The sequence below is a fragment of the Poeciliopsis prolifica genome, unplaced genomic scaffold (assembly GCF_027474105.1).
Source record: "Poeciliopsis prolifica strain line A6 unplaced genomic scaffold, Auburn_PproV2 SCAFFOLD026, whole genome shotgun sequence".
NCBI lineage: Eukaryota > Metazoa > Chordata > Actinopteri > Cyprinodontiformes > Poeciliidae > Poeciliopsis > Poeciliopsis prolifica.
In genome coordinates this window covers 3334811-3357500 of record NW_026562401.1, presented here as the reverse complement: position 1 = coordinate 3357500, position 22690 = coordinate 3334811, and the positions used below count along the sequence as shown (strand labels likewise).

The window sequence follows — 22690 nt, the reverse complement described above, 5'->3', positions numbered from 1 at the left end:
TGCTTTCACTCTCGCATTGTTGTAACTACATGAAAAAACACAGCAGCGTAATGAAGGAAGGAAACTAAAGGTCAAGGCTGCTGCTACTGTGATGTATGTAAAGGATTACAATAAAGTACAATAAACTTGTGGCTATTGCTTGATTATGATTATGCAGTTGTTGTTTCTTTGATACTTAGATGTTGCAGAGATTGATGGGGTTTTTTCTCCTCACACTTAAATCTTCATTTTTCTAAGTACATCCATAAAATTCTAACCTTTTCTTCATCAGTAAGTGCATCTGACCTTTTTGCTCTATAAGCCTGCATTGTTTCCTGACACCCATATTCCTTAGAATTTATTCAATTGTTCCAAACTCCTTTAAATCACAATCAAGAGTTTTTACTTTCAAACAAGACCGATTTACGCTTTGGGTTTCCAGACCTCTGTGTGACCTCCACGGTTCCAGTAACAGTCATTTGATAATCACATTATGCACCAAGGAAAGAGCCAGCTTAAAGCATTTTGGATTTGTCTCGCAGCCTTCGTCAGTTTTTTTGCCCAAATATTTATTGCCTGAGGTTTAAATTACCTTAAACAAGCCATAATAATAAAATTAATCACCATGTCTTGATAAAAATAACAAATCTACTCCACTTCTTTCTGAAATTGTCACAATGAGAAATTTTAGCCTGCTGTTTCCAAATGTTTTCATGCCTCTGTGGGTTTGTGGAGTGCAAGGAGTAACAAGATAGCAGGCAGAAAAAAACATAATGCAAAGCAGGGTGGAAAGCGAAGATGGAAACCGTAGCTGAAAGTTAATCTGCCCAACTGGCATGGAGAAGAGCAAAGCAGCTCCTTCTCAAAGAGTATTGATTAGCGATTTGATGTTTGCTGCCTTTAGCGTCTGCTGTATTGTATGCACTGCTAAACCCAAGAGAAAGATGTGTAATGGCTCATCTGTCATGCTCTGCCTCCCAGCTTCTGTACTTAACTGATACAAAGCACAGTGAATAAAAGCACTGAGGTATGCCACAGAATCAAGTCAGCATAAATGAAGAGGGGAGGAAAAGGAGAGGTTTAATTGTGCAGTGCATCCCCTCTGTTATTCTGTCTCCTCTGCCGGAGAGAAAAGAGTGATGGTGCATCTGGCCAACGCCACCAGCCTCCGAGACAGAGACCATCACTGAGACAGATGCAGCTACCTGCTGAATTTCATTTCCTCATTACTGCTCTCAGAGAGCAGAGATGGTCTGCTGGATGTGTATCTTGGTCCTGTTGTGCAGCAGATTCAGTGCATATCTGATTTGCATCCTTTTTTCACTTGAAAGTAAAACCTATGCATTAAAAAATAACACTTGCTGTTTAGTTTGAATCAAAGAAAGGTGACTGTTTGTCTACTTGTTTTTGTGGTTCTTAATTCACTTCTCCCTCCTGCTCTGAACCAGCGCAACTCTTTGCTCTTGATTTTGTGTGACCAGTTTGTTGGAATAATGGAGCTTCTAATGGCCTTGTTGCTTCTTTCTTCTGCCTCTGCAGACAGTCTCATGGGCGTGAGCAAAAGGACGGCGGCTGAGCGGAGATGTTCAGAAAGAGGCCTCCTCCAGGTCCGTGCCTAATAATAAACACACTCAACATCTGAGTACTCAAGCTGTGTGAAACAAAGGAAGTGAAACAGATCTAAAATTAACCTGGTGCTATTTAGCTCACAAAAAATTTGTTTTACAATGCACATTTAAGCATTCATGTTCCGTTGCCATCTGACATAGATAGGAACTTAATTTAGGAATTATCCAAATCTATATAGAAACAGGAGCAAGATTTTGAATTATTTTAGTTTGTAGACAAAATATTGTGATCATAATTTGGATGAAAACTTCCAGGTTTCTTCTTCACAAGGTTGACTTGGTTTGTACTCACATCTATTTGTTTAATACTACCTGAAATTATTGTCTCTCAAACAGGTGAAGCTCAGCTACTTGCAACTCAAATTCAACTATATTATAACTAAATGAAATTCTATCAAATGTTTAGTAACAAGAGTTGAGCATGCAGCAGACTGACTTGATTCTTGTTCCTCTCGTGAAGTCAATAACTACAATTTTTTTTTCTGTGTCTACTTTGATATATACATACATTTTAAATTAATAACATCCTGAATCAGATATTGTACATCTACTTCCATACAATAAAACCCGCAGTTTTTGTTGAGTCAGGGTCAAAAATGCACCTCTGTAAATGATCTTAATCAGTATTTCATCATGAGCTCCACAAGACAGCATGTTGTACATCATGTTGTACATCATGTTGTACATCATGTTGTACAGCATGTTGTACATCATGTTGTACAGCATGTTGTACATCATGTTGTACAGCATGTTGTACAGCATGTGCCTCAAGAATCATGGATGTTATGTCATCTAAGACAGGATCAGAAATGCATCATTCGTCTTCATTTTCAGTGACGTTTCACTTCATTTGGTAGCTTTATGGATGCTACTTTTTTTTTTTTAATAATCTTCCAAACCTTTCATTCGGCGATATTTTTGCTGTTTTTGTGCCAATGAACGGAGGACCGTTTGCGTCTCATTTCTGGCACGAGGCACGCGGTACAGCACGTGCGGTGTCACCTGCCTGGCCCCGCCCACTGCGGCGCACCCTCTCTCGCTCAACTTGCAGGAATTTTTTTTTTTTTTTTGGGCTCCCAAACTCCTCACTCAGGCTGCAGTGCCCTCAGTGATTCTTGAGCCAAAATGGCGCGCGTCCTTCTTAATCAGCGATTTCGCTCAGCTGTGGGATCCCTGCAGTGGCGGTCTCCATGGTAACTGCAGGGGTGGGGGGGTTACGTAATGCTCCACGTTGGGGACGGTGTTTATGTTGTGGACGAAAGTCGAGGCTCGAGTTGCAGTGTGAGATAGCGCAGCGCACTCTCGGCGCCCTTGCAACACGCAGAAGTACGAAGCAGCGGTCACAGCGGGGAGCCAGACCTGAGGGAGTCTGGGGCTGCGACTGCACGGGGATGGATCGGTCGTTTTAGGAAAAAAAAAAAACAAAAACAAAAAACATGACCTCATCATTTGTGCAGACAGAGAGGGAGACACCGGAGCCCGGCGCGTGAGCCCGTGCGCGCGCTTCAGGAGTGCGGTCAGGTCAGGGAGGAAGCAGCAGAGAGAGGCAGGGTGAAGATGGTCCGATCCATCCAACTCTACTGAAGTTGGTTCGGAAGCTTCGTCACCTGCTCCTCGCGGAGATTTTTGACGCGCCAAGTTTTGTTTTTGTTTTTTTTTGTCCTCCGTGCAGCAGAAGAAGAGACAGCCAAAGATGACGGTACTGAGAGACATCCCGGAGAAATGGCTGCCGGTGGTTCTCCCCATTAAAAAAAAGAAAAAGGCAGGATTTGGGGGAGGAAAAGCGAAAAAGAAGCGGGCAGGTACGAGGTTGAGGCTGCGGTTGTTTGTGCACATGATGCCATCTCATTTTGCAAATGAGGACCGTCTGTCATGATCACTTTCGATGAGCTCAAATTTCATCCCGTCTCCATCCAAACCAGTTTCAGTCATTTCTACCTGCATTCCTCCTCATATCACATCTCCATAAGAATGAAGGAATGTGCTTTTATTTCTGTGGTTATGATGGTCTGGTATGGAAGTGCAACAATCCCAGAAATAAATAATTTGACATTGAATAATCAGATGCCGTAATCATATTTAAAATTTTATGTCATTTTCTTTTTTCTTTTTTTTTTTTGTTGCCACAATCCATTATGACATAATTTAGATCCACTTGGAGCCTCATCTCTGACTGGTCAATCTGTGCAGCAACTTACTGCAGACCAGTCATCTTCTCTATAGGCCGACCCACTGACTGATGTGTAAGGTTACATTAAATATACATATTCTATCTGTAAAATGATAATTACATGACTTGCATATTGGTTGAACAGAATGAAATTGTATCAATACTTTCATATTTGTTTAATAAATGCTGTATTTAGAACTTATGAATTATGACACTTGAGTAGACTAATTGGTGCCATATAATCATGCAATTATTAGATACCATCATCGATAAAGAGATAATCACACATTCTACTTTGTACCTTCGCTTTTATAAGCTTGACTTTTTTGCTTTTACTTTTGTTCATTTTCCGCAGTAGTGGGTTTGAGTTGCCAACAGAATGCGCAGATCGGAACATCGTTATTTGAAAACTAAAATAACAGAGTTTTTTATGTTTATTCAACATTTCTAGTTTGAATTTGCAAATTTTGAAATAAACAAAGCATCGAGGGTCCTGTTTGTTTCATAGATGACTAACTGTGCTATAAAGAATCTGTATTTAGTATAAGACAATCCAATTCAGACTTGATAAACCTGATGCATACAAATTTTCTTTTATCTGGGTTTCAAACCTCAAGATAAATTATTGTTATACGACTTAGACTCTACTAGGTCAGTTTTTCTATTACTTAAAGAAACTTTTAGAAAATAACAGATAATAAACAAAACAAAAATTCAGTCTAGGAACTTGCTGAATTTGAAATGTAAAATTTGCAGGATCCCTGCAATAAATGGCCTGACTCCCTGTGTTTATTGACAGTGATCAATCCTCCAGGTTCCACCTGTAAACCTCATTCCTCAGCATAACGATCACAGATCCCACTTGATCTCTTCTTTCATTCGACCCCCCTCTCAATCAGTCTGTCACATGCAATATTGTTTTCCAGCTACTTGGCTTTGGGTTTGTGGATGAGCAGCACTGCAGACAATTCTTTTTGCCTAATTAGATCATCATCAACAAAGATGCACTCTTCCGGAGACTCGTGACTATGATTCTGAGTTCAGCTCAGAATTAGACCATCATTTCCTATAACTCAAACTGACCTGCTAATGTGGTCATTATTGCTGTAACTTCACTCCCTAAAGCTGATGTTGTGTGACTCAGATCAGTGGCTTATGAGGGAATTATGTTTTTTTTTTCTCTCTTTACATGAAGCTAAATTTATTTAGACCCTAATGTCAGCAACTGAAAGTTTGCAACTTTATAGATCGATGTTGGCCCAATGTGCAGCATGCTGTCTGTGTCAGGGCTTCTGATGCCCTTGAACTTGTCAGACACATTAAACACCTACTGCGCAGTTTAGTGAAGACTGTCGTTCATTCAGGCTGAGGTGGTCAGCTCACAGGGGGAAAGCCAGGGCCAGATGTAAGGTGGCTGGATCCCTCAGTGCTTCCCCGGCAGCGGCGCCTTGCTCTCCTCAGTGTTAGCAGTGCATATCAAGCAAATAAGCGCCGTGACCTTTAAATGCAATGAAATGGCAATGTCAGAAAACAGAAGAGAGAATCGGAAAGCGGAGGAGGTGTAGGGGTTTAAGTGGAATACGTTTGAGAAAATGGACACCCACACAACTACTATCTGAAATTGAAAGAACAAGAGGTGAGAGCTAGACTGAGTTTGTTCACTTCCAAGCTCTGACAGCTAAAGTATTTGTTCTTTCAGTGCCTTACAATTTATATGTAAGGCAGGTTTTTTTCCAGGTTTTAAAAGGTGCATTTGTGAGGTCGGACACCGATGTTGGACAAGAGGACTTGATCTCTGCTCTAATTGATTACAAAGACTCTCTTTCAGGTTGAGTTCAGGACTGATCTGAAAATTGTTGACCCATGCACACTGTGCCCCTCAGCATCTTGATCCCTGAACCCTCTGGGATTTTATTTAATGTTGCTGTCACTCCCAGTTTCTTCCATTTTGCTATAATAACACTAACAATTGACATTGACTATTGTCATAATTGCACCTATGGCAGTCTGTCATAGTACCATGCAACACTTCATTTAGTAGTTAAATGAAAGCTATCCACTGTTGTTGGTGAAAGGTTTGGAGAATTTAATTCTGAAATCACAGTTGAGGATTTAGTCATAAATTGTTGGCATCCTCAAATCAGATTCATACAATGACCAGGAAAGCATCTTTGGTTCTAGATTTATTTCTTAGTCATAGAAAAATATCTCTTGCAGGTTTCATCTGTAAAAATGACAAACAAAGAGACGATACAGCCTACACACATTCCCAATTTTTATATATTTGAGTTTATTTGACAGTGTTTAAGAAGACAGTAGTATCTGAACCAAAATATCTTTAGTTTGTTCTCAAAGACCATTGAAATCTGCTAAACATCCTTCAAATGCTGTTGGTGTTTAGTGTTTTTAGGAAAACTATACTGCAACGAATGCAAATATTATTTTAATTTCCTGTTTCATTCATTTTAGATTAGTATAAATTAAAATGAATAATTAATGTCTTTGAATAAGTTTCTACTTGAGAGAATCTTTTCCACCACATGTTGGAGGTTTCGCATGGAAAGTGGATATAAATCCATTTTTCTGAAAATCAGGTCCTCATCCTCCACAACAGGTGGGCCTTAGAGCTTCACATGAGAAGCTTGACCTTGTGCAAACTCTTTAAGGCTGTGGTTGTTTGCTGAAACTCATCTCAGAAGAGGTGCAGATGTAGATCATGGGCTCTACTTGCTTTTAGAGAGTTTCACAGAGCTGCAAAGACACAGGAAACCACAGTCTTTGTTTGTGTCATGTGTGCATGTTTATTATGGGTTTAATGGCTTCTCTAGTGCGATGTCCCTTCCTGTAGAGCCGCACTGACTCTCTTTTCAATGTCGAAAGTTTGTTGAGGATGTCGGTGTTTTCAGTCCAGTGCATGCACTATGCCTTGGTGATAATATTTATCCCATGTATATCTGGAGCTTTGTTGTTTCTCTCAAAGAAGATCATAATTAATGCAAATTTTGAGGTGGAGTAAAACGGAGGTGGTTTTCAACTATCAAAAAATGTGCAGTGCACACTGAGTTAAAAACACGTAGATCTACCTAAAGCTGCAGTTGCAGCTCCAGCTACCAGCTTTGTGCGTCTTTAGACTGGTAATTTTTTAGTGCAAAAACAGCTTTAGGCGGAGACACTCTTCAAGGGTGTCCTGCAGCCTTCAGATGTGTTCTTGTTTGAGCAATCCCAAATCATGTGGAGTTCAAGTCCTGCCAATCACCTAATTATTTGACTCGGTTGAGTTGCAGCAGAAACACACCTAAAACCTACAGTACACAGACTTCTGAGTTCAGGAGTTTCACTTCCCTGGTCTAAACTATTTCACTGTAGCTGATATTTTTGTATGTTAAGTTGTTGTCCTGCCTGATTCCATCCAGTCTGAAGTGCTTTGCAGCCTCTCAGAAGTTTTCTTCCAGGATTGATCTTAATTTGGGTCCGTTCGTCTTCCCATGTAAGCTGCCTTGTACCTCCCCACAGCATAATCCCACCATCACTATGCTTGGAGACAGAGTTTCCGGCCTCACTGTATTAGCTAAAGAGTTATTTTATGACCTTGTCTGACCAGATGCCACCTGTGGCCAACTTTCAGTCGTACTTCTTTTGACTTCCTTTTACCAGTGACTTCTCCAGAGGGGAAGGTTTTGGCAGGAAGAAAATTCCCAAAACTTAATCCACTGGGTTGATAATGCAAATCACAAAGCGTATAAACTGCAAGCTAATATGGTGAGAGTGTCAGGACCCAAAAAAGAAGAATAAGTCTTTAAGTCACTTTATGAAAATATGTTTAGTGCTGTGCAACGCTGTTGTATCTGTTCTTTTATTTAATATGAATTTCATTGTTCGCCATCTTTTACCTCATTTTATTTCTGCAGAGGAGGAGAGAAAGGTCAAAGCCAATGACAGAGAACACAATGAAAAGTTTCAGTATGCGGTGAGATTATATCCTTTTTGTCTCTTTAGGTATTGCAAAGTTCAGATGATAACCTTTAAAACAATATTTTTTTCCTTTTCTGTCTTCTCAACACAGAGCAACTGCATCGTGACATCAAAGTACAACATCCTCACCTTCCTGCCTGTCAATCTGTTTGAGCAGTTCCAGGAAGTAGCCAATACGTACTTCCTTTTCCTGCTCATTCTACAGGTGAGTACAGCCAGACAGGAATTAGGAAACTTGGCATTTCCACGTTGTTTGTTTGACAAAATAAAAACTCGAGAACGATTCATATGAGAAACAAGCCTAAGAGACAGGGACTTATCATATTGCAACACGTAGGAGGTGATCAGATAAAGTATCTACAGCTGAAACCAGATATCTGTATTTACAGAAGACAGTCTTTCTTTTCTCACTCTCTGCTATTCAAGCAGACTAAATGTTTTCTGTTTTAGGCCAGTTACAGCAACCAAAATCCTTCCTATTTACTCAATGTAGAATAATTAACAACAAAATCTAAATCTACATTTTGGCTAATAAAAAAGTCTGATAAATATTTAAGATTTTCATCCATAGCTGATATGTAGTCTTTGTCCTCCCGCTGTATGAAACAGATATGTGGAAGCACTGTAGTGTCTCCTGTTTTTCTGAAAGCTTTTTTGTTGCTGATTTTGTCTTCTGAAACAGGAAATTAACAACAGGAGTTGGATCTGAAACTCTCTATATTCATATGTTATATTTTTCTCACCATGTGATCGAAACATGAACATAAAACTGGACAATGATTTCTTAAAGCTGCAAATTTAACAGGAAACAGTCTTTATTTTATAGAATTAACTTCTGAAATGTAGTTGCTCCCCTCATGAGCCAATGTTGAACATTTTATCACAAGCAAACTTCTACATATTTTATTGGGATGATCAACATCCTGTGCTTACAAAACTCACCTTGAATCACATTGGTGGCAGCATCGTACTGTGAGGACGTTATTCAAGGACACAGAAGCTGGTCAGTGCTGATAAAAAGTTTGTTAAAACAGGCTAGCTCTCAAAGAAACGAGACTGAAAGGAGAAACAGACTGTAGACTGAGGTGGAGGATCACCTTCCACTGGAACAATGACCCGAAACAGAAAACCGCTGCTGCAATGGAGTGGTTTGACTCCAGACATATTGCATCCATAAACCCATTTATGACCTAAACCCATTTAAGAATCTATAACCAAACTTAAAACCTGCTTTTTGCAGACTCTACCATCCTAATCTGGCTGAGCTCTTTCAAAGAAGAATTGGTAACATTTTCAGTCTCTAGATGGGCAATATTAACAGAGATGAACCCCAACAGACTTGGAGCTTTGATTGCATAAAAGTTTTTCACTCATAGGGCTAAATACAAAATCACACCACACTTGTCAGACTTGAAACTTTGAAAACTATCCATCACTTCCTGTCCAGTTCAAAATTAGGAACTGCTTTGTAATGTTTCATCACACAAAATCCCAATTAAATACATTGAGAGTTATATGTTTAAATAATTTTAAAGGCATTGTTGCTACCCATTTACACTAATGTGAAAAATCTCATCTTCTCCTGTCTTTGTTTAGTTGATACCTCAGATTTCCTCCCTGTCCTGGTTCACTACCATTGTGCCTTTGGCTCTGGTGCTGAGCATCACTGCAGTAAAGGATGCCACAGATGACTATGTGAGCATGTGTTCTACACACCCTGAAGCTGAGCGCACACCCATCTCATTGACGTAACACCACTGTATCTGTGCCCTGCAGTTTCGTCACAAGAGCGACAACCAAGTGAACAATCGGCAGTCTCAGGTTCTCATCCGAGGCTCGTAAGTCATGGCAGCCGAAAACCTACATGCATGTGCTCTTGCTTTTTGCGGTTCACACTGTCCCATTTATACTCCACGTGTAATTCTGATTTGCTGTGGCAGGCTACAGAACGAAAAGTGGATGAACGTAAAAGTGGGTGATATCATTAAGCTGGAAAACAATCAGTTTGTGGCGGTAAGTGTCAGAGTGACTTTTTCTATTATTATTTTATTTTGACGCAAATTCAGCTGCAACAATAAATATTCAATCCATTCACCTCAGAAGACAAACAGAGTGGCTTAAAACCAAAATATACTTTTTTTTGTCAAAAAGCACTAATCTTGATATCTCTGATTACAGCTATCTATACCAAATCACAGTAAACACCAAGTCAGCAGGATTCACTTTATTGCTAGGATTTGAAAAAGTTTCTTCCTAATTAGCTTCAGTTATTATTGCTTCTGAAAGCTATTCTAACAGATTAAAGCATAAGATTGCAAATTGATTATTTTTTTTGCTTCCTTTGCAGAAGTTCTAATCATCATGCATTTAATCTCTGACTCTCTTCATGTGCAATTATTATTGACTTCTCTCTGTCCCAGTAGAGTTTTGCTGCATGTACCTTGCAGTTAATGCTAACGTCAGCCGTCTGCTTTCAGGCGGACCTGCTCCTGTTATCGAGCACTGAACCACACGGCCTGTGCTACATCGAGACGGCCGAGCTTGACGGGTCAGAAAGCTCCCTGCGCATCAGTATCCACTCACAGTTCATTATAACCTCCAAAGGCAACTGCTTCTAAAAAGGATGTTTTTCTGTCAACCTCCAGAGAGACCAACATGAAGGTGCGTCAGTCTGTGTCAGTGACGGCCGAGCTTGGTGATCCAAACAACTTGGCATCGTTTGACGGTGAGACTGGTTAAAACAAGTTGATATTCTCTCGGTTTCCCCATCCGGTCAATCGTTCTGATGGATTTCAGTGAGCAGCCAACTGTGTAATTCAGATGTTTTCCTTCTTTCACAGTCAGACAAATAAATAATTGAAACATTCTCATCCTCACATTGTACATCCTCTGGTGCGGCTGAATGACACGGTGTCATCACCCATCCACCCACCCGCCACCGAAAGAGCTTTGAGTCAGCAAAGCACGGCCCCAATGCACTCACACACTCACAAACACACGCACGCACACGTACTTACTCAGGAAAAAGCAATGCTGCAGCAAATCAACCCACACTCTGCCTGATATCATCTTACAAAAGAAGAGTCTCTCCGGCTGTGTTTATAGTGTGACAGCAGCATAAGGATGATAAATTCAGCTCGAGATCATGTTGGCTCTGATGTAGGTGCTTTGCAATAACTGGGTTTGGTAATTGCCTGCCATGTAGGTGTGCACTATTTTTATTTAATACACTACAACGTCTTCTTGTGTGAAGGTGAAGTGGTGTGCGAGCCTCCCAACAACAAACTAGATCGCTTCTGTGGCACTCTATACTGGCGAGAGAAGAAATACCCCCTGACCAACCAGAACATGCTGCTCCGAGGATGTGTCCTCCGCAACACGGAGGCGTGCTATGGCCTGGTCATCTTTGCAGGTCTGCATTTGCGTATTTGTATTTGTGAATGACTGGGTAAATGCGGTATATATAACAAGCAGGTTTGATTCCGTTGCCACCACAGGCCCGGATACCAAGCTAATGCAGAACAGCGGTCGCACCAAGTTTAAGCGTACAAGCATCGATCGTTTGATGAACACTCTGGTCCTCTGGGTAAGACACTCCAAACCTCTCACTTTCATAGCCCCAAACTATTTCAGAATATCATCAGCATGTGTTTATATCTGCACATGCTGATGATAGACTCGTTCTAATTTTAGATTAGAAGACAGTAGACCCAACTCTGCCTTTGTGATGTTCTTTTCGTTCATCGCTGTTAGATCTTTGGCTTCCTGGTTTGTATGGGTGTGATCCTGGCTGTGGGCAATGCAGTGTGGGAGAGAGAGGTGGGTTCCTTGTTCCAGAGCTACCTTCCCTGGGACCCTCCTGTGGACAACTTTATGTTCTCAGCCTTCCTTTCCTTCTGGTCCTACATCATCATCCTTAACACTGTCGTTCCTATTTCTCTATATGTCAGGTAAGAAAAGGTGCAGGATAACAAAAAGGACAAAAATATATGAAATTTATGAATATTGTTGTTGAGATAACGATTGAGACTAACACCTGCCTCATCATGACAGCTATCTCCATCTGAAGGCATGATTATGAAACCATATGCAAAATTAAATTAAGAAAGGGGTTGTACTACAAAAAGCCTTAAATATATCACTTACAATGTCAAACTGTGTAAGGTAGGCTGGATTAAATCAATTTTGTACTTAAGATTTTTATTGACTCAGATAAAAGACCCATTGCTATGACCTCACTAAGAAAGACAGCATCCAATGTTGGACATGAAAAGTGAACTAATAACAAAACTAAAGTTAAAAATGTGCAGATAAGCAAGTTTTTCATAAATAATTGATATTTATGTTCCACAAAAACAACATGAACAGATAAACGTTTGAATACTAAATCCTGACTAAGTGGGGGTCCACTGCAGCTAGAGCTGTGTTGATTACATTTCCTCTATATATTCTCTAAATATTTAATACTTTGAGTTACAGTGGATGGAATTCAATCAGATTTTGTATAAAAACAATAAAATACCGCTTTATTTAGGCACTGGAGCAAATCAGTATTGCAGTTGTTTTGACAGGAGTTAAGCTATGCATAAAAAAAAAGCACCAGCAAACTGTATGTGTCTTCATCCATAGTTTAATATATTTTAATGTATTTTTTTTCTCTGCTAGTGTGGAGGTGATCCGGTTGGGTCACAGCTACTTCATTAACTGGGACCGGCAGATGTTCTGTTCTCGGTGCAACACAGCGGCCGAGTCCAGGACCACCACTCTGAACGAGGAGCTTGGCCAGGTGGGCTCATCAGAGGGTCTCTGATGCTTCACAGCTTACCTTCTTATCTAAACGTTACTCACGGAGCCAGCGCAAGGGGAGAATCTCATTTAAGTGGCATTTCCAGCTAAATCCAGATTAATTATTAAAGATTTGGGAGAGGAAGTGAGTCACAGTGATCTTTAACTCATTCAGCCCACATTGAAATATAATGCTGTTGATTTATAAAATAAAAATGTGAAGCTTTTATTTAGGTTTTTCTGGTGAGTTTATAATCCAGCCTTTTGTTAGTCAAAGTGCTGTTGCAAACATTGCCCATATTCAGTTCAATTATTTTAAACTTTTATCATATTTTAAAGTAGATACACAGTTTGCTCATCTATTGATGACAAGTGTAGTACAAATGCAAAATGGAAGAAATCTTTACAAAAGCATGCATTAATCTTAAAGGGATGTCAGTTTTAGAAGATGTTTAAAGTGAAATGAATCCAGTTCCTGGACCTTTTTTTCTCTATGATTTAAAAAAAATAACATTTTTGAATTTATGCTCATTTTTATCCAGGTTGAATACATCTTCAGCGACAAAACTGGAACTCTAACGCAGAACATTATGACCTTTAATAAGTGCTCCATCAATGGGCAAACTTATGGTAAGAGATCAACAAATCATGCACAGAAGTTTATATATCTAAACATATTCATTATATTCCACATTCTTACCTGTCATCTGTTTTTCTGCCAGGTGAAGTGGATCTGTTAGGACAACAACCAAAGGTAGACCTTTCTTTGTTTACCTGGAAATAAACCGTTTCCTCGAGTTGGGGTCTAATTCTCTCCTGTCAATCTTTCAGAGGCTGGATTTCACTCCTTTCAACCCCCTGGCAAATCCAGATTTCTGTTTCTATGATGAAAAGCTGCTGGAATCAGTGAAAGTGGGGGATTTGCACACTCACGAGTTTTTCCGCCTACTTTCTCTCTGTCATACCGTCATGAGTGAGGAGAAGAGTGAAGGTGAGCAGAAGGAAGGGAAACACAAACAGCAACTTGCCATTTGTCTTTGTCTTCCTATGTTGCTCATTGTTTTTCATCTGTCCACCCAGGAGAGCTGGTCTATAAGGCACAATCTCCAGATGAGGGCGCTCTGGTGACAGCAGCTCGAAACTTTGGATTTGTGTTTCGCTCTCGAACACCTGGAACAATTACTACGACCGAGATGGGCAGAACTGTCACCTACTCGCTGCTCGCCATACTGGACTTCAACAACATCCGCAAGAGGATGTCTGTTATAGGTAGGGAGGATTGTTAACATGCTGCTAAACTTGTCAAGGAGTCATTCTATTTACTTTTACTAACTGGCCCCAAAGAACTTTTCATATTTAAGGAATATTTTCCTCATTTTTCTTTGTGTTCTTTGGCAGAGCAGTGACTTAAAAGATCTTTTTTATTTAATGTAATGTAAAGAAAGTTACAGTTCTATAGGTTTCTGTTGCTTTTTAGATGTTGTGGACCAAAAAAACACTTTTTATAGCAAACAAAAATAGCCTGAGTAAATAGAAAATCATCCATCCAGCCAGGAAGTCCCAGGAGAGAACCAGGAAAACATGCAAACTTCAGTCAGAATGAATACTGACAGCTAAAACCAGCTCCACAGAACCCCACTTCTGAGAAACCCAAATATAGCCGCTAGTCATGACATTCACAAGATGACAGAAAGTCTTGATCTGAGTTACTTTTCAATCTCAGATTTTAGAAAATGTAAACATATATATCTAGTGGCATTACACAGTGCATAACACATTTGTAATGCAGTGAGTTTTGCTGAACTAGCCATTAAGCAACAATATATATGTGTCTGATGGTAACGGAGGAGGGGTGATGATTTCATGATATCTTATATTTATCTTTGTCATCTGAATTTAGTGCGTAACCCAGAAGGCAGGATCTGCCTGTACTGTAAAGGAGCTGACACAGTACTATTAGAGAGACTACACCCTTCCAACCAGGAATTGATCAGCATCACCTCAGACCACCTAAATGTAAGTAAACAGTAGTTTATGAACATAATTGGTGCTGCAGTGCCACCTAGTGTCTTCTTACTTAAACTGAAGCATCAGAGAAAGTAAAAAATGTAAGATATGGCGTTCCTTTAGATAGGACTGCTTACAGTTGATATGTGCACACATGCTGCATGTATATTTTTGTTTCCAGGAGTACGGAGCCGATGGGTTACGGACTCTTGCTCTGGCGTACAGGGAGCTTTCTGAAGACGAGTGGGAGGCCTGGTCAGAGAGCCACCGCTGTGCAGATAAGGCTACTGACTGCAGGGAGGACAGGCTGGCTGCAGCTTATGACAAGATAGAACAGGATATGAAGGTTAGTCAATAGTTACTTCAATGGTTTCCCCTACAGCCATGACATTTGTAATTTTGAGCATAATCTAATTTGCACATAAACATTTGTCTCTGTGTCCAGCTCCTAGGTGCTACAGCTATTGAGGATAAGCTGCAGGAAGGAGTCCCAGAGACCATTGCTCTCCTCTCTCTGGCCAACATTAAGATCTGGGTTCTGACCGGAGACAAACAGGGTGAGATGAACACACTATATACCAGCTTTCAGGTTAATTTGCCACCCGGTGTTCAGAACAGGAGAAAAAGTGGGATATTCTCGGATATTAATCTCAGCTATTCATCTTTATTTTGAACACTCAAAGTATAATATGAGAGACCTATTTGATCTAAACACTCAGAGTCTTTTTTACCCAGCCATGCCTTAATAAAGTACAGATCATAAACTGAACGAATCAGATACGATAACTGCAGAGTTTCCACTGAGTGAGATAAATATAATTAGCAGAAGTAAGGCTATGATTGTAACTGACATCCAAAATATAGTGAGCTGCAGCAGGAAGTGTTTAGAGAATTTATTTGTGAAAACTAAACATTTGTATAATAAAAACTGAGTCTAGTGTGAATTAATCTCCTCCGTTTTCTTTCCCACAGAGACAGCAGTGAACATAGGCTACTCCTGTAAAATGTTGACTGATGACATGACTGAGGTGTTCATCATAGGCGGTCACACCGTTCAGAGTGTACGGCAAGAGCTCAGGTCAGCTATCGTCTGTAGACTTCAAAATACAGCTGGTTCATTCAAGAAAACATGACAGAAGTTGCATTAGTTTAGTGCAGTTTTGCTTGTTTTGTCTAACTTAACTCTCCCTTGCTTATTTTAGTTTATCTGTGTTTTGATTATGTTTCACTCATGTTACTTCGTTGCATTGCTTAGGTTACTTCAGGTTTTGGGTTTTTTTGTTTTTTTTTGGCTCAGTGTTGGTAAGCCTACCTGACCATCCCAGTATCTTGTTCAATGTATCCATTGATACATTGAACAAGGTCTACCTTCAAGCAGCTGAAATTCTCAGAAGAAGTGGCTGTAACAGCTGTTTACGTGTTACTTGCTGTGACGTCGGTCATGATGAAATGTGTGTTGCGCTGCTTGCAATGCTTTCATGAGGTTCGACATAAAAAGGGTGGACAGAAGATAAACAAAGGGAAAAACTAGAAACAGCAGATGCCAGTATCTTAAAGTCAGCTCTTTAATATGCAAATAAAAATTTTCTGTAATCTGTCAAAACCTGAACAATATGTTATCCTTCAGCTAAGCAATTTAGCATGTGTCATGTTATAAGTTGCCTGTTATGATCCTCCATTTTGTGTTTTCCCCTGTCAGTAACTTTTTTTCTCTTGCTGTTCAGGAACGCGAGGGAAAGGATGATAGAACTATCTCGTGCTAAAGATGGGGGGAAAAATGAAGGGATGGAGGCCTGGGCTGAGGCATGTTTCATGGGTAATGGGATGAAAGACGGGCAAGAAGGAGACTGTACAACAGGAAGGTCGAAACAGCTGCAGTTCTCCTCTTTCCCCCCGTCTGCCTCTGGTGACATGGACAGCATCTCAGGGGAGTTTGCCCTCATAATCAGTGGTCATAGTTTGGTAAGAATAACACACCTTTACGTAATGCAAACAAATTTAAAACATGAAGTGAGCATTTGCAATGATTCCTTTTATATTTCCAAAAGAAGCTTCTAGTGTCTTGATTTTCTTTTTTTTTTCCTGCTTTATGACAGGCACATGCGCTTGAGGCAGACATGGAAGCCGAGTTTGTGTCGACAGCATGTGCCTGCAAAGCAGTTATCTGCTGCAGAGTCACACCGCTGCAGAAAGCTCAGGTGGTGGAGCTCATCAAGAAACATAAGAAGGCTGTCACTCTGGCTATAGGAGATGGCGCCAACGACGTCAGCATGATCAAAAGTGAGTTTTGCAGAAGGGTTCAATCTGTGAGAGGAAGGAGAGTAACAGGATTACTGCAGGGTAATAAAAGAGAGATGTCAGGTTTGGCCATGTGATGGCCAGGTTTACCTTCAAGCAGCTGAAATTCTCAGAAGAAGTGGCTTTAAGAGTTGTTTACGTGTTACCAGCTGTGACGTCGGTCATGATGAAATGTGTGTTGCGCTGCTTGCAATGCTTTCATGAGGTTAGACATCGGTTTCCACTGTCTGGATTGGGTTTAGTTTTATTTAAAAACTTATGTTTGTGCGAAACGTAAAAAAACTAATGATTCATTAGTTTTTTCAAGTACTGCAGGGTAATGTTGAATGCAACTTGTCTTTTTAAGTACATGCAGAAACATTGTAGTTTGTAGTTAACTCAACATTGTTTCTGTTTTTTGTGGGTTGCACCACTTTTTGTGTTTTTGTCTCTTTATGTGTATGAAATGAATTTATGCAAGCCTTAAGCAGAAATGGAAGCAGTGCAATAGTGACGGGTGTGGTTTGTTCCCATCCTGTGATTACTAGATTCAATTTGTGAGAAAACAAATCTGTTTTCTTCACACTAAACTAATGGGATAAAAGTTCAAAGAGAAGCTAAGAGAACGATGTTTTTTGGGAGAATTTATTTTCCTTAGCCAGTATTCAGTCACATTCTTTGCTCTTAAGCAAAGAATGTGCTTAAGAGCATCAACAAGGTTGAGGTCAAGGTCACGACAGAATAATAATCTGCAGCAATTTATTATATGTATTTGGATCATTGTCTTACAAAATTGATTGAAACGCTTAATTTTGACTATGTTTCAATCACCTGGCAGTTGATTTTAGATTAACTGGGAAACTAGACATGATTCACTTCTTTGTCTCATCCTCCAATGTCCTAGAACCGCCTATGTGTGATATTTTGCTTATTAAACAGTTGCTGATCGGAATTGCGCTCCAAACACCTTATATGGCTCTGGAGTTTGCAACGTTTGCACTACTACAGAGTGATTTAGCGCTACATCTTTTTGTTTCTTTCTTTCTTCCTACAGGTGCTCACATTGGAGTGGGTATCTCCGGTCAGGAGGGGATCCAGGCCGTGCTGGCCAGCGACTACTCCTTCGCCCAGTTCCGCTTCCTCCAGCGTCTCCTGCTAGTCCACGGCCGCTGGTCCTACCTGCGCATGTGCCGTTTCCTCTGCTACTTCTTCTACAAGAACTTTGCCTTCACCATGGTGCACTTCTGGTTCGGTTTCTTCTGTGGCTTCTCTGCCCAGGTACAAACAGAACGACGCGTTAAGAACGAAAGGTGCTGGGAGGGTATGAGCCGATTGAGTTTCACCTTGTGTCTGTGTTTGTCTACTGTCTTCTTTTGTTGTAGACGGTGTATGATCAGTACTTCATCACACTCTACAACATTGTGTACACCTCCCTCCCTGTGCTGGCCATGGGGGTTTTTGACCAGGTCTTTTACATTATTACTTCACACCAAGATTACATGTTACAGTGTTATTTTTTTATCAGAATGAAGTAAAAGCAAAAACCAGCACCAATGTTTTTTACACATAAACCATTAACTCATCTTTTAACGTTCCCACATGTTGCACATTGGCTGTCTAGAGTGTGTAATGTTTGTTCTGCTTTTAGTTGATACTTGCTTATGTTTGCATTTTGCTCAAACCACCAAGCTATCAGCTCTGCCGTTGACTTGTTCTCATTCTTATTTTAGCAAATAACATCTCTCGTTTCCCCTTTTATGGCAGGATCTTCCAGATCACAGAAGCCTGGAGTATCCTAAGTTGTACGAGCCCGGGCAGCTCAACCTCCTCTTCAACAAGAAGGAGTTCTTCATCTGCATCACCCAAGGCATCTACACGTCAGTGGTGCTTTTTTTTGTACCCTACGCCGTGCTGTCCGATGCCACTCAGAGCAACGGGGTGCCCCTCGCCGACTACCAGACATTCGCTGTCACAACGGCGACAGCCCTGGTCATTGTTGTCAGTGTACAGGTGAGAGACTCTTGTTTGGAGTTAGCTTATCTTACAGCTGTTTACTCCTCTGGTAAATAATCACAATGCCTTTATTTGCAGATCGCTCTAGATACAGGCTTCTGGACGGTCTTTAACCACATGTTCGTTTGGGGCTCTGTGGGCTCCTATTTCACCATCATGTTGGCGCTGCATAGCCAGACCCTCTTCAGGATCTTTCCCAATCAGTTCCGCTTCATAGGTTGGTCCCTTGCTCTCGTCTCTGGGCTCCAAACAAAGCCCTGCAAAAATGTTCATGGCCTTCAACATTCTTACATTTTGTCACATCACAACCACAAACTTCAGTGTCATTTATTTAGGTTTATGTAATAAACCGACACAAAGTAGCTTGCTTGTATATATGCGTGGCATGTTGGGGACTCTGTGGGAGGGTCTGCCCTGCTTGGTGCTTCGTCTTATTTGTGAAAGAAAATTAAACTGAATTAAATCAATTTAATTATTTTCAGATTTTTATCTATTTACACACAACTACATACATTTTTCTCTGCACTTCACTTTTATGTGCTACTTTATATTGGTAAGTCACAGAAAATCCAAAAAAAAACAAGATTTAAAATTCCTGAATGTGAAAAAAGATCTAGGAATAAAACGACATTTGCAAAGTGCTCAACTAAACAAAACATGTAAAAATGTACTTTGTTTTCCATCTCAGGTGAGATAATTGTTTAATTTTTTTTTACAGATCTGTTTTATCTAATATATATCTAAATTGTAACTGTACTTTAATAGTGGCATAAAATCCTATTATAATTTTAAAAACTAACTTTCCTGTTACATCAAAAAAATACTTCAAATTTCAAAGGATGCGTGCTCATGTTTTTCTGTGTGTGTGTGTGTTTTCTGAGTACAGGTAGTGCCCAGAACACGCTATTGCAGCCAGTTGTGTGGTTAACTATTGCACTAGCAACAGCAATATGCGTAGTTCCAGTTTTGGCATTCCGCTTCCTCAAGCTGGACGTCAAGCCTCAGCTCTCAGACACGGTGAGAAAGAGCACAGTTTTCAGAAGCGATGTTTTCATCCGCATTGCAACACGAGCCAATGTGTCTTCCCCAGTGTATCAGTTTGAAATCAAGTTAGGCCAGTCGTTAACTGCATAGCTAAAAACCGTGCAGACTAAAGTTACAGCGAATATTGACCTAATCAGTGTGGCCTAATGACAAGTGCTGCTTTCCGAAACTGTGGGAGAGGGTGGAGGGGGAAAGTCAGCCAAGCAAATCTGCTGTGACAGGGTTCCTCTTTAGTTTGACATTAGCTTCTCTTGAAAAAGTTGAAAAAGTTTGAAGTTTCGATGAGATAGAGACAAACATTTGCTTCTGACTCGGGAGTTTCAGCCTGTGGACTCCCCGTTGAGTCAAATCGGAACTGAAAGCAAAACGTACCACCAATGTTGTACATCTTATATGCAGAAAATACAGCAAAAATGAAATTAACACAATGCTTTTTATAATTCACAACAACTAAAAGTGATAGCCATCCTTCATTATTTTGGTGCATCTACAGGTGCGTCACACACAGTTGGTGAGACAGAAGAGGCGGAAACCAGCAGGTCGCTGCATTGGAGGAGCCTGGCGCGGCACAGGCAGCGTCTCCGAGGGTCGACTCGGCGCCCGAGGGGGTTCCAGGCGGTCCGGCTACGCCTTCTCCCATCAAGAAGGCTTTGGAGAGCTGATCACCTCGGGAAAAAACATGAGGCTCTCCTCCTTGGCCCTCGCCAATTTTGCCTCCAAACACAGCTCCAGCTGGATCGAAACGCTTCGCAGGAAGAAAAACAATCACACTCCACCGAGTACGTCTGGAGAGTGCAGCCCGGCGCCCAGTAACATGTCCGGGACGGGTCCGGCCCTGTCAAACTCTTCTTCTGTTCTGGGAGGCTCACAAGAAACACCAATCGAGGAGGAAACTGACACAGCAGTTGTCCTGTCTTCATCGTCACATCCAGCAGCCTCGGATCCGGCTGAGCCTCAGGCCCCTGTTCCGGTCGCTCCTGCTGACAGCTCTACATCTGCTGCAGCCAGGACAGACTCACCTGGAGGCTGGACACGCTCTCTGGAGACTGTGCAGGTCAGCTGCTTTTTCATTTAAAAAAATAGACTGATGCACTTTTGCACGGTAGTTATATTATGACTTCTCTTATCTCTACAGGAAGCTCTGTTTGGTCGGAGGGGCTGTTCCAGTGCTTCTAGCACCCAAGACCCGCCAGATGATGCCACAGAAACCCCCCACATTGAGTGAAACCCATGCGCAAGATAGTTTCCCTCACAGAAAGCATGGTGGATTGTTCTGGATCCATGCAAAGACTGATTCTTACAGACACATAACTGAGAAAGAATTTCAAAATATCTCACAAGAGGAAGCGGCTTATTCTAATGGCCTTGACCTTCCCATCAACAGTTCTGATCTTTTTTTTAATGAGGTTTAATGTGGTCAAGTGTTGAAAACAGATGGTGAGACATTTAGCTATTAGTCACATTTCTCCTGCATAATTCACATGCCTTACACTTAAAAACAAGTAGATGAATGAGAGGGAAGTAAGATGCAGTAAAAGCTTTCACTTTTGAAAAATCTGTTTGTTATAGTTCTCAGTGAGAACGCAACTTAATTTAACCTCAAGTCTGTCTCAACGTTTTGTTATTGTTTTTTTCGTTAATATTCTATTTTTTTGCATCATATTGATGTGTTTTTAAAGGCCTGGTTGAGTCACACCTTAAATGAAGGATTTAGAGCTTTGATTTTAACGCTAGGCCTTGGTTTTGACAAAAGCCGTTTTTTTCCTATTAGTTTCATGTGCCTCTTAATTAAAAATGGATAAACAGGGAAACTCATGACTATTTATGCCAGATCTGGGCAGAGTGCAAAGAATAGCGGAAGTTGTTTGACAAATTCCTATTTTTGGTTGTAAACAAACACTCCTGTGAAGTTTTCTTGTTTTTACTTGTAAATAAAAAATGAAAATATCACATTTCTGGATCGTCTTTCCTTTGTAATCCCAAATGATGGGCTTTCTTGTTGCTTCCCTTTCAAATGGTCAGCAAGAGAATTTTTTTGCAAGCAGTGACCCCTGACCCTTTTGAGTTTAGTTCATTTTAAAGAAGATCACAAAGAGGAACTGCAGTGAATTGCAAAAGTACTATTTCTGCTTGAATTATGCCACATTTTGTCACATTGGAAGCACGTTTCATTGCATTGTATCTGTATTTTATGTGATTGGCCACGCGAAGTAATGCCTTATTGTGAAGTAGAAGAAACCTTTAAAATATTTTAGAAATTTGAAAAGAGTGGCTTCTTCAGACCAAGTGCTGTAAGTGTTTAGCCCTCTTAGTTCATAAACCACAAACTTGTAACTGCTGCTGCAAACCTGTTGAGGTTTGACTATGTTGTAACAGATTCTGATTTGTGTTTAGGTCTTGACTTTGACTAAACTGTTTTAACACATAAATATGCTTTGATCAGCACCGCTTAATTGTAGTTCTGACTGTAAGTTTAGGGTCTTCGCTCTGTTGGAAGGTGAACCTTAGACCCAGTCTCAATTCTTTTTCAGGTTTTCTACCAGTTATGAGCTTCATCTGTCTTCACATCAAATCTGACAAGCTTACCTGTCCCTGTGGAAGAAAAGCATCCCCACATCATGATACAGCCACCACAAACTTTTTTCATTGTCAGGATATGTTCAGTGTGTTGTGCAGCCCAGTTTGTCACCCACATAGTGTTTTGCATATGAAACAAAAAGCTAAATGTTCATTTCCCCAGAGGACTTTCTGCCATGTTTCCCTCATGTTTTGTGAAGTGGACCTGCTGTGGCTTTTTTCTACATAAAGGCCAGAT

At 40.6% G+C, this 22690-nt stretch overlaps 1 protein-coding gene across 3 annotated transcripts in view; it reads left to right on the top strand.

Annotated features, from left to right (window-relative positions):
- Positions 1-21825, top strand: part of atp8b2 (ATPase phospholipid transporting 8B2) — a 23374-nt gene extending 1549 nt beyond the window's left edge. The window contains exons 2-30 of one of the 3 annotated variants that reach the window (XM_055048089.1): positions 1519-1586; positions 7686-7744; positions 7841-7954; positions 9346-9444; positions 9526-9587; positions 9690-9762; positions 10227-10297; positions 10395-10474; positions 11003-11161; positions 11247-11335; positions 11503-11699; positions 12415-12535; positions 13077-13164; positions 13257-13288; positions 13366-13525; positions 13615-13803; positions 14435-14550; positions 14723-14887; positions 14987-15098; positions 15514-15619; positions 16266-16503; positions 16638-16821; positions 17873-18096; positions 18201-18284; positions 18583-18828; positions 18910-19048; positions 19718-19848; positions 20369-20929; positions 21011-21825. In XM_055048089.1, coding sequence (XP_054904064.1) covers positions 1562-1586; positions 7686-7744; positions 7841-7954; positions 9346-9444; positions 9526-9587; positions 9690-9762; positions 10227-10297; positions 10395-10474; positions 11003-11161; positions 11247-11335; positions 11503-11699; positions 12415-12535; positions 13077-13164; positions 13257-13288; positions 13366-13525; positions 13615-13803; positions 14435-14550; positions 14723-14887; positions 14987-15098; positions 15514-15619; positions 16266-16503; positions 16638-16821; positions 17873-18096; positions 18201-18284; positions 18583-18828; positions 18910-19048; positions 19718-19848; positions 20369-20929; positions 21011-21100 — 4014 coding nt within the window. In that variant the 5' untranslated portion in view covers positions 1519-1561 and the 3' untranslated portion in view covers positions 21101-21825. Of the gene's footprint in view, positions 1-1518; positions 1587-2869; positions 3410-7685; positions 7745-7840; positions 7955-9345; positions 9445-9525; positions 9588-9689; positions 9763-10226; positions 10298-10394; positions 10475-11002; positions 11162-11246; positions 11336-11502; positions 11700-12414; positions 12536-13076; positions 13165-13256; positions 13289-13365; positions 13526-13614; positions 13804-14434; positions 14551-14722; positions 14888-14986; positions 15099-15513; positions 15620-16265; positions 16504-16637; positions 16822-17872; positions 18097-18200; positions 18285-18582; positions 18829-18909; positions 19049-19717; positions 19849-20368; positions 20930-21010 lie in introns of those variants that run through there. The other 2 variants (XM_055048088.1, XM_055048090.1) reach the window with 2 other exon arrangements.
- Positions 21826-22690: the final 865 nt, after the last annotated feature.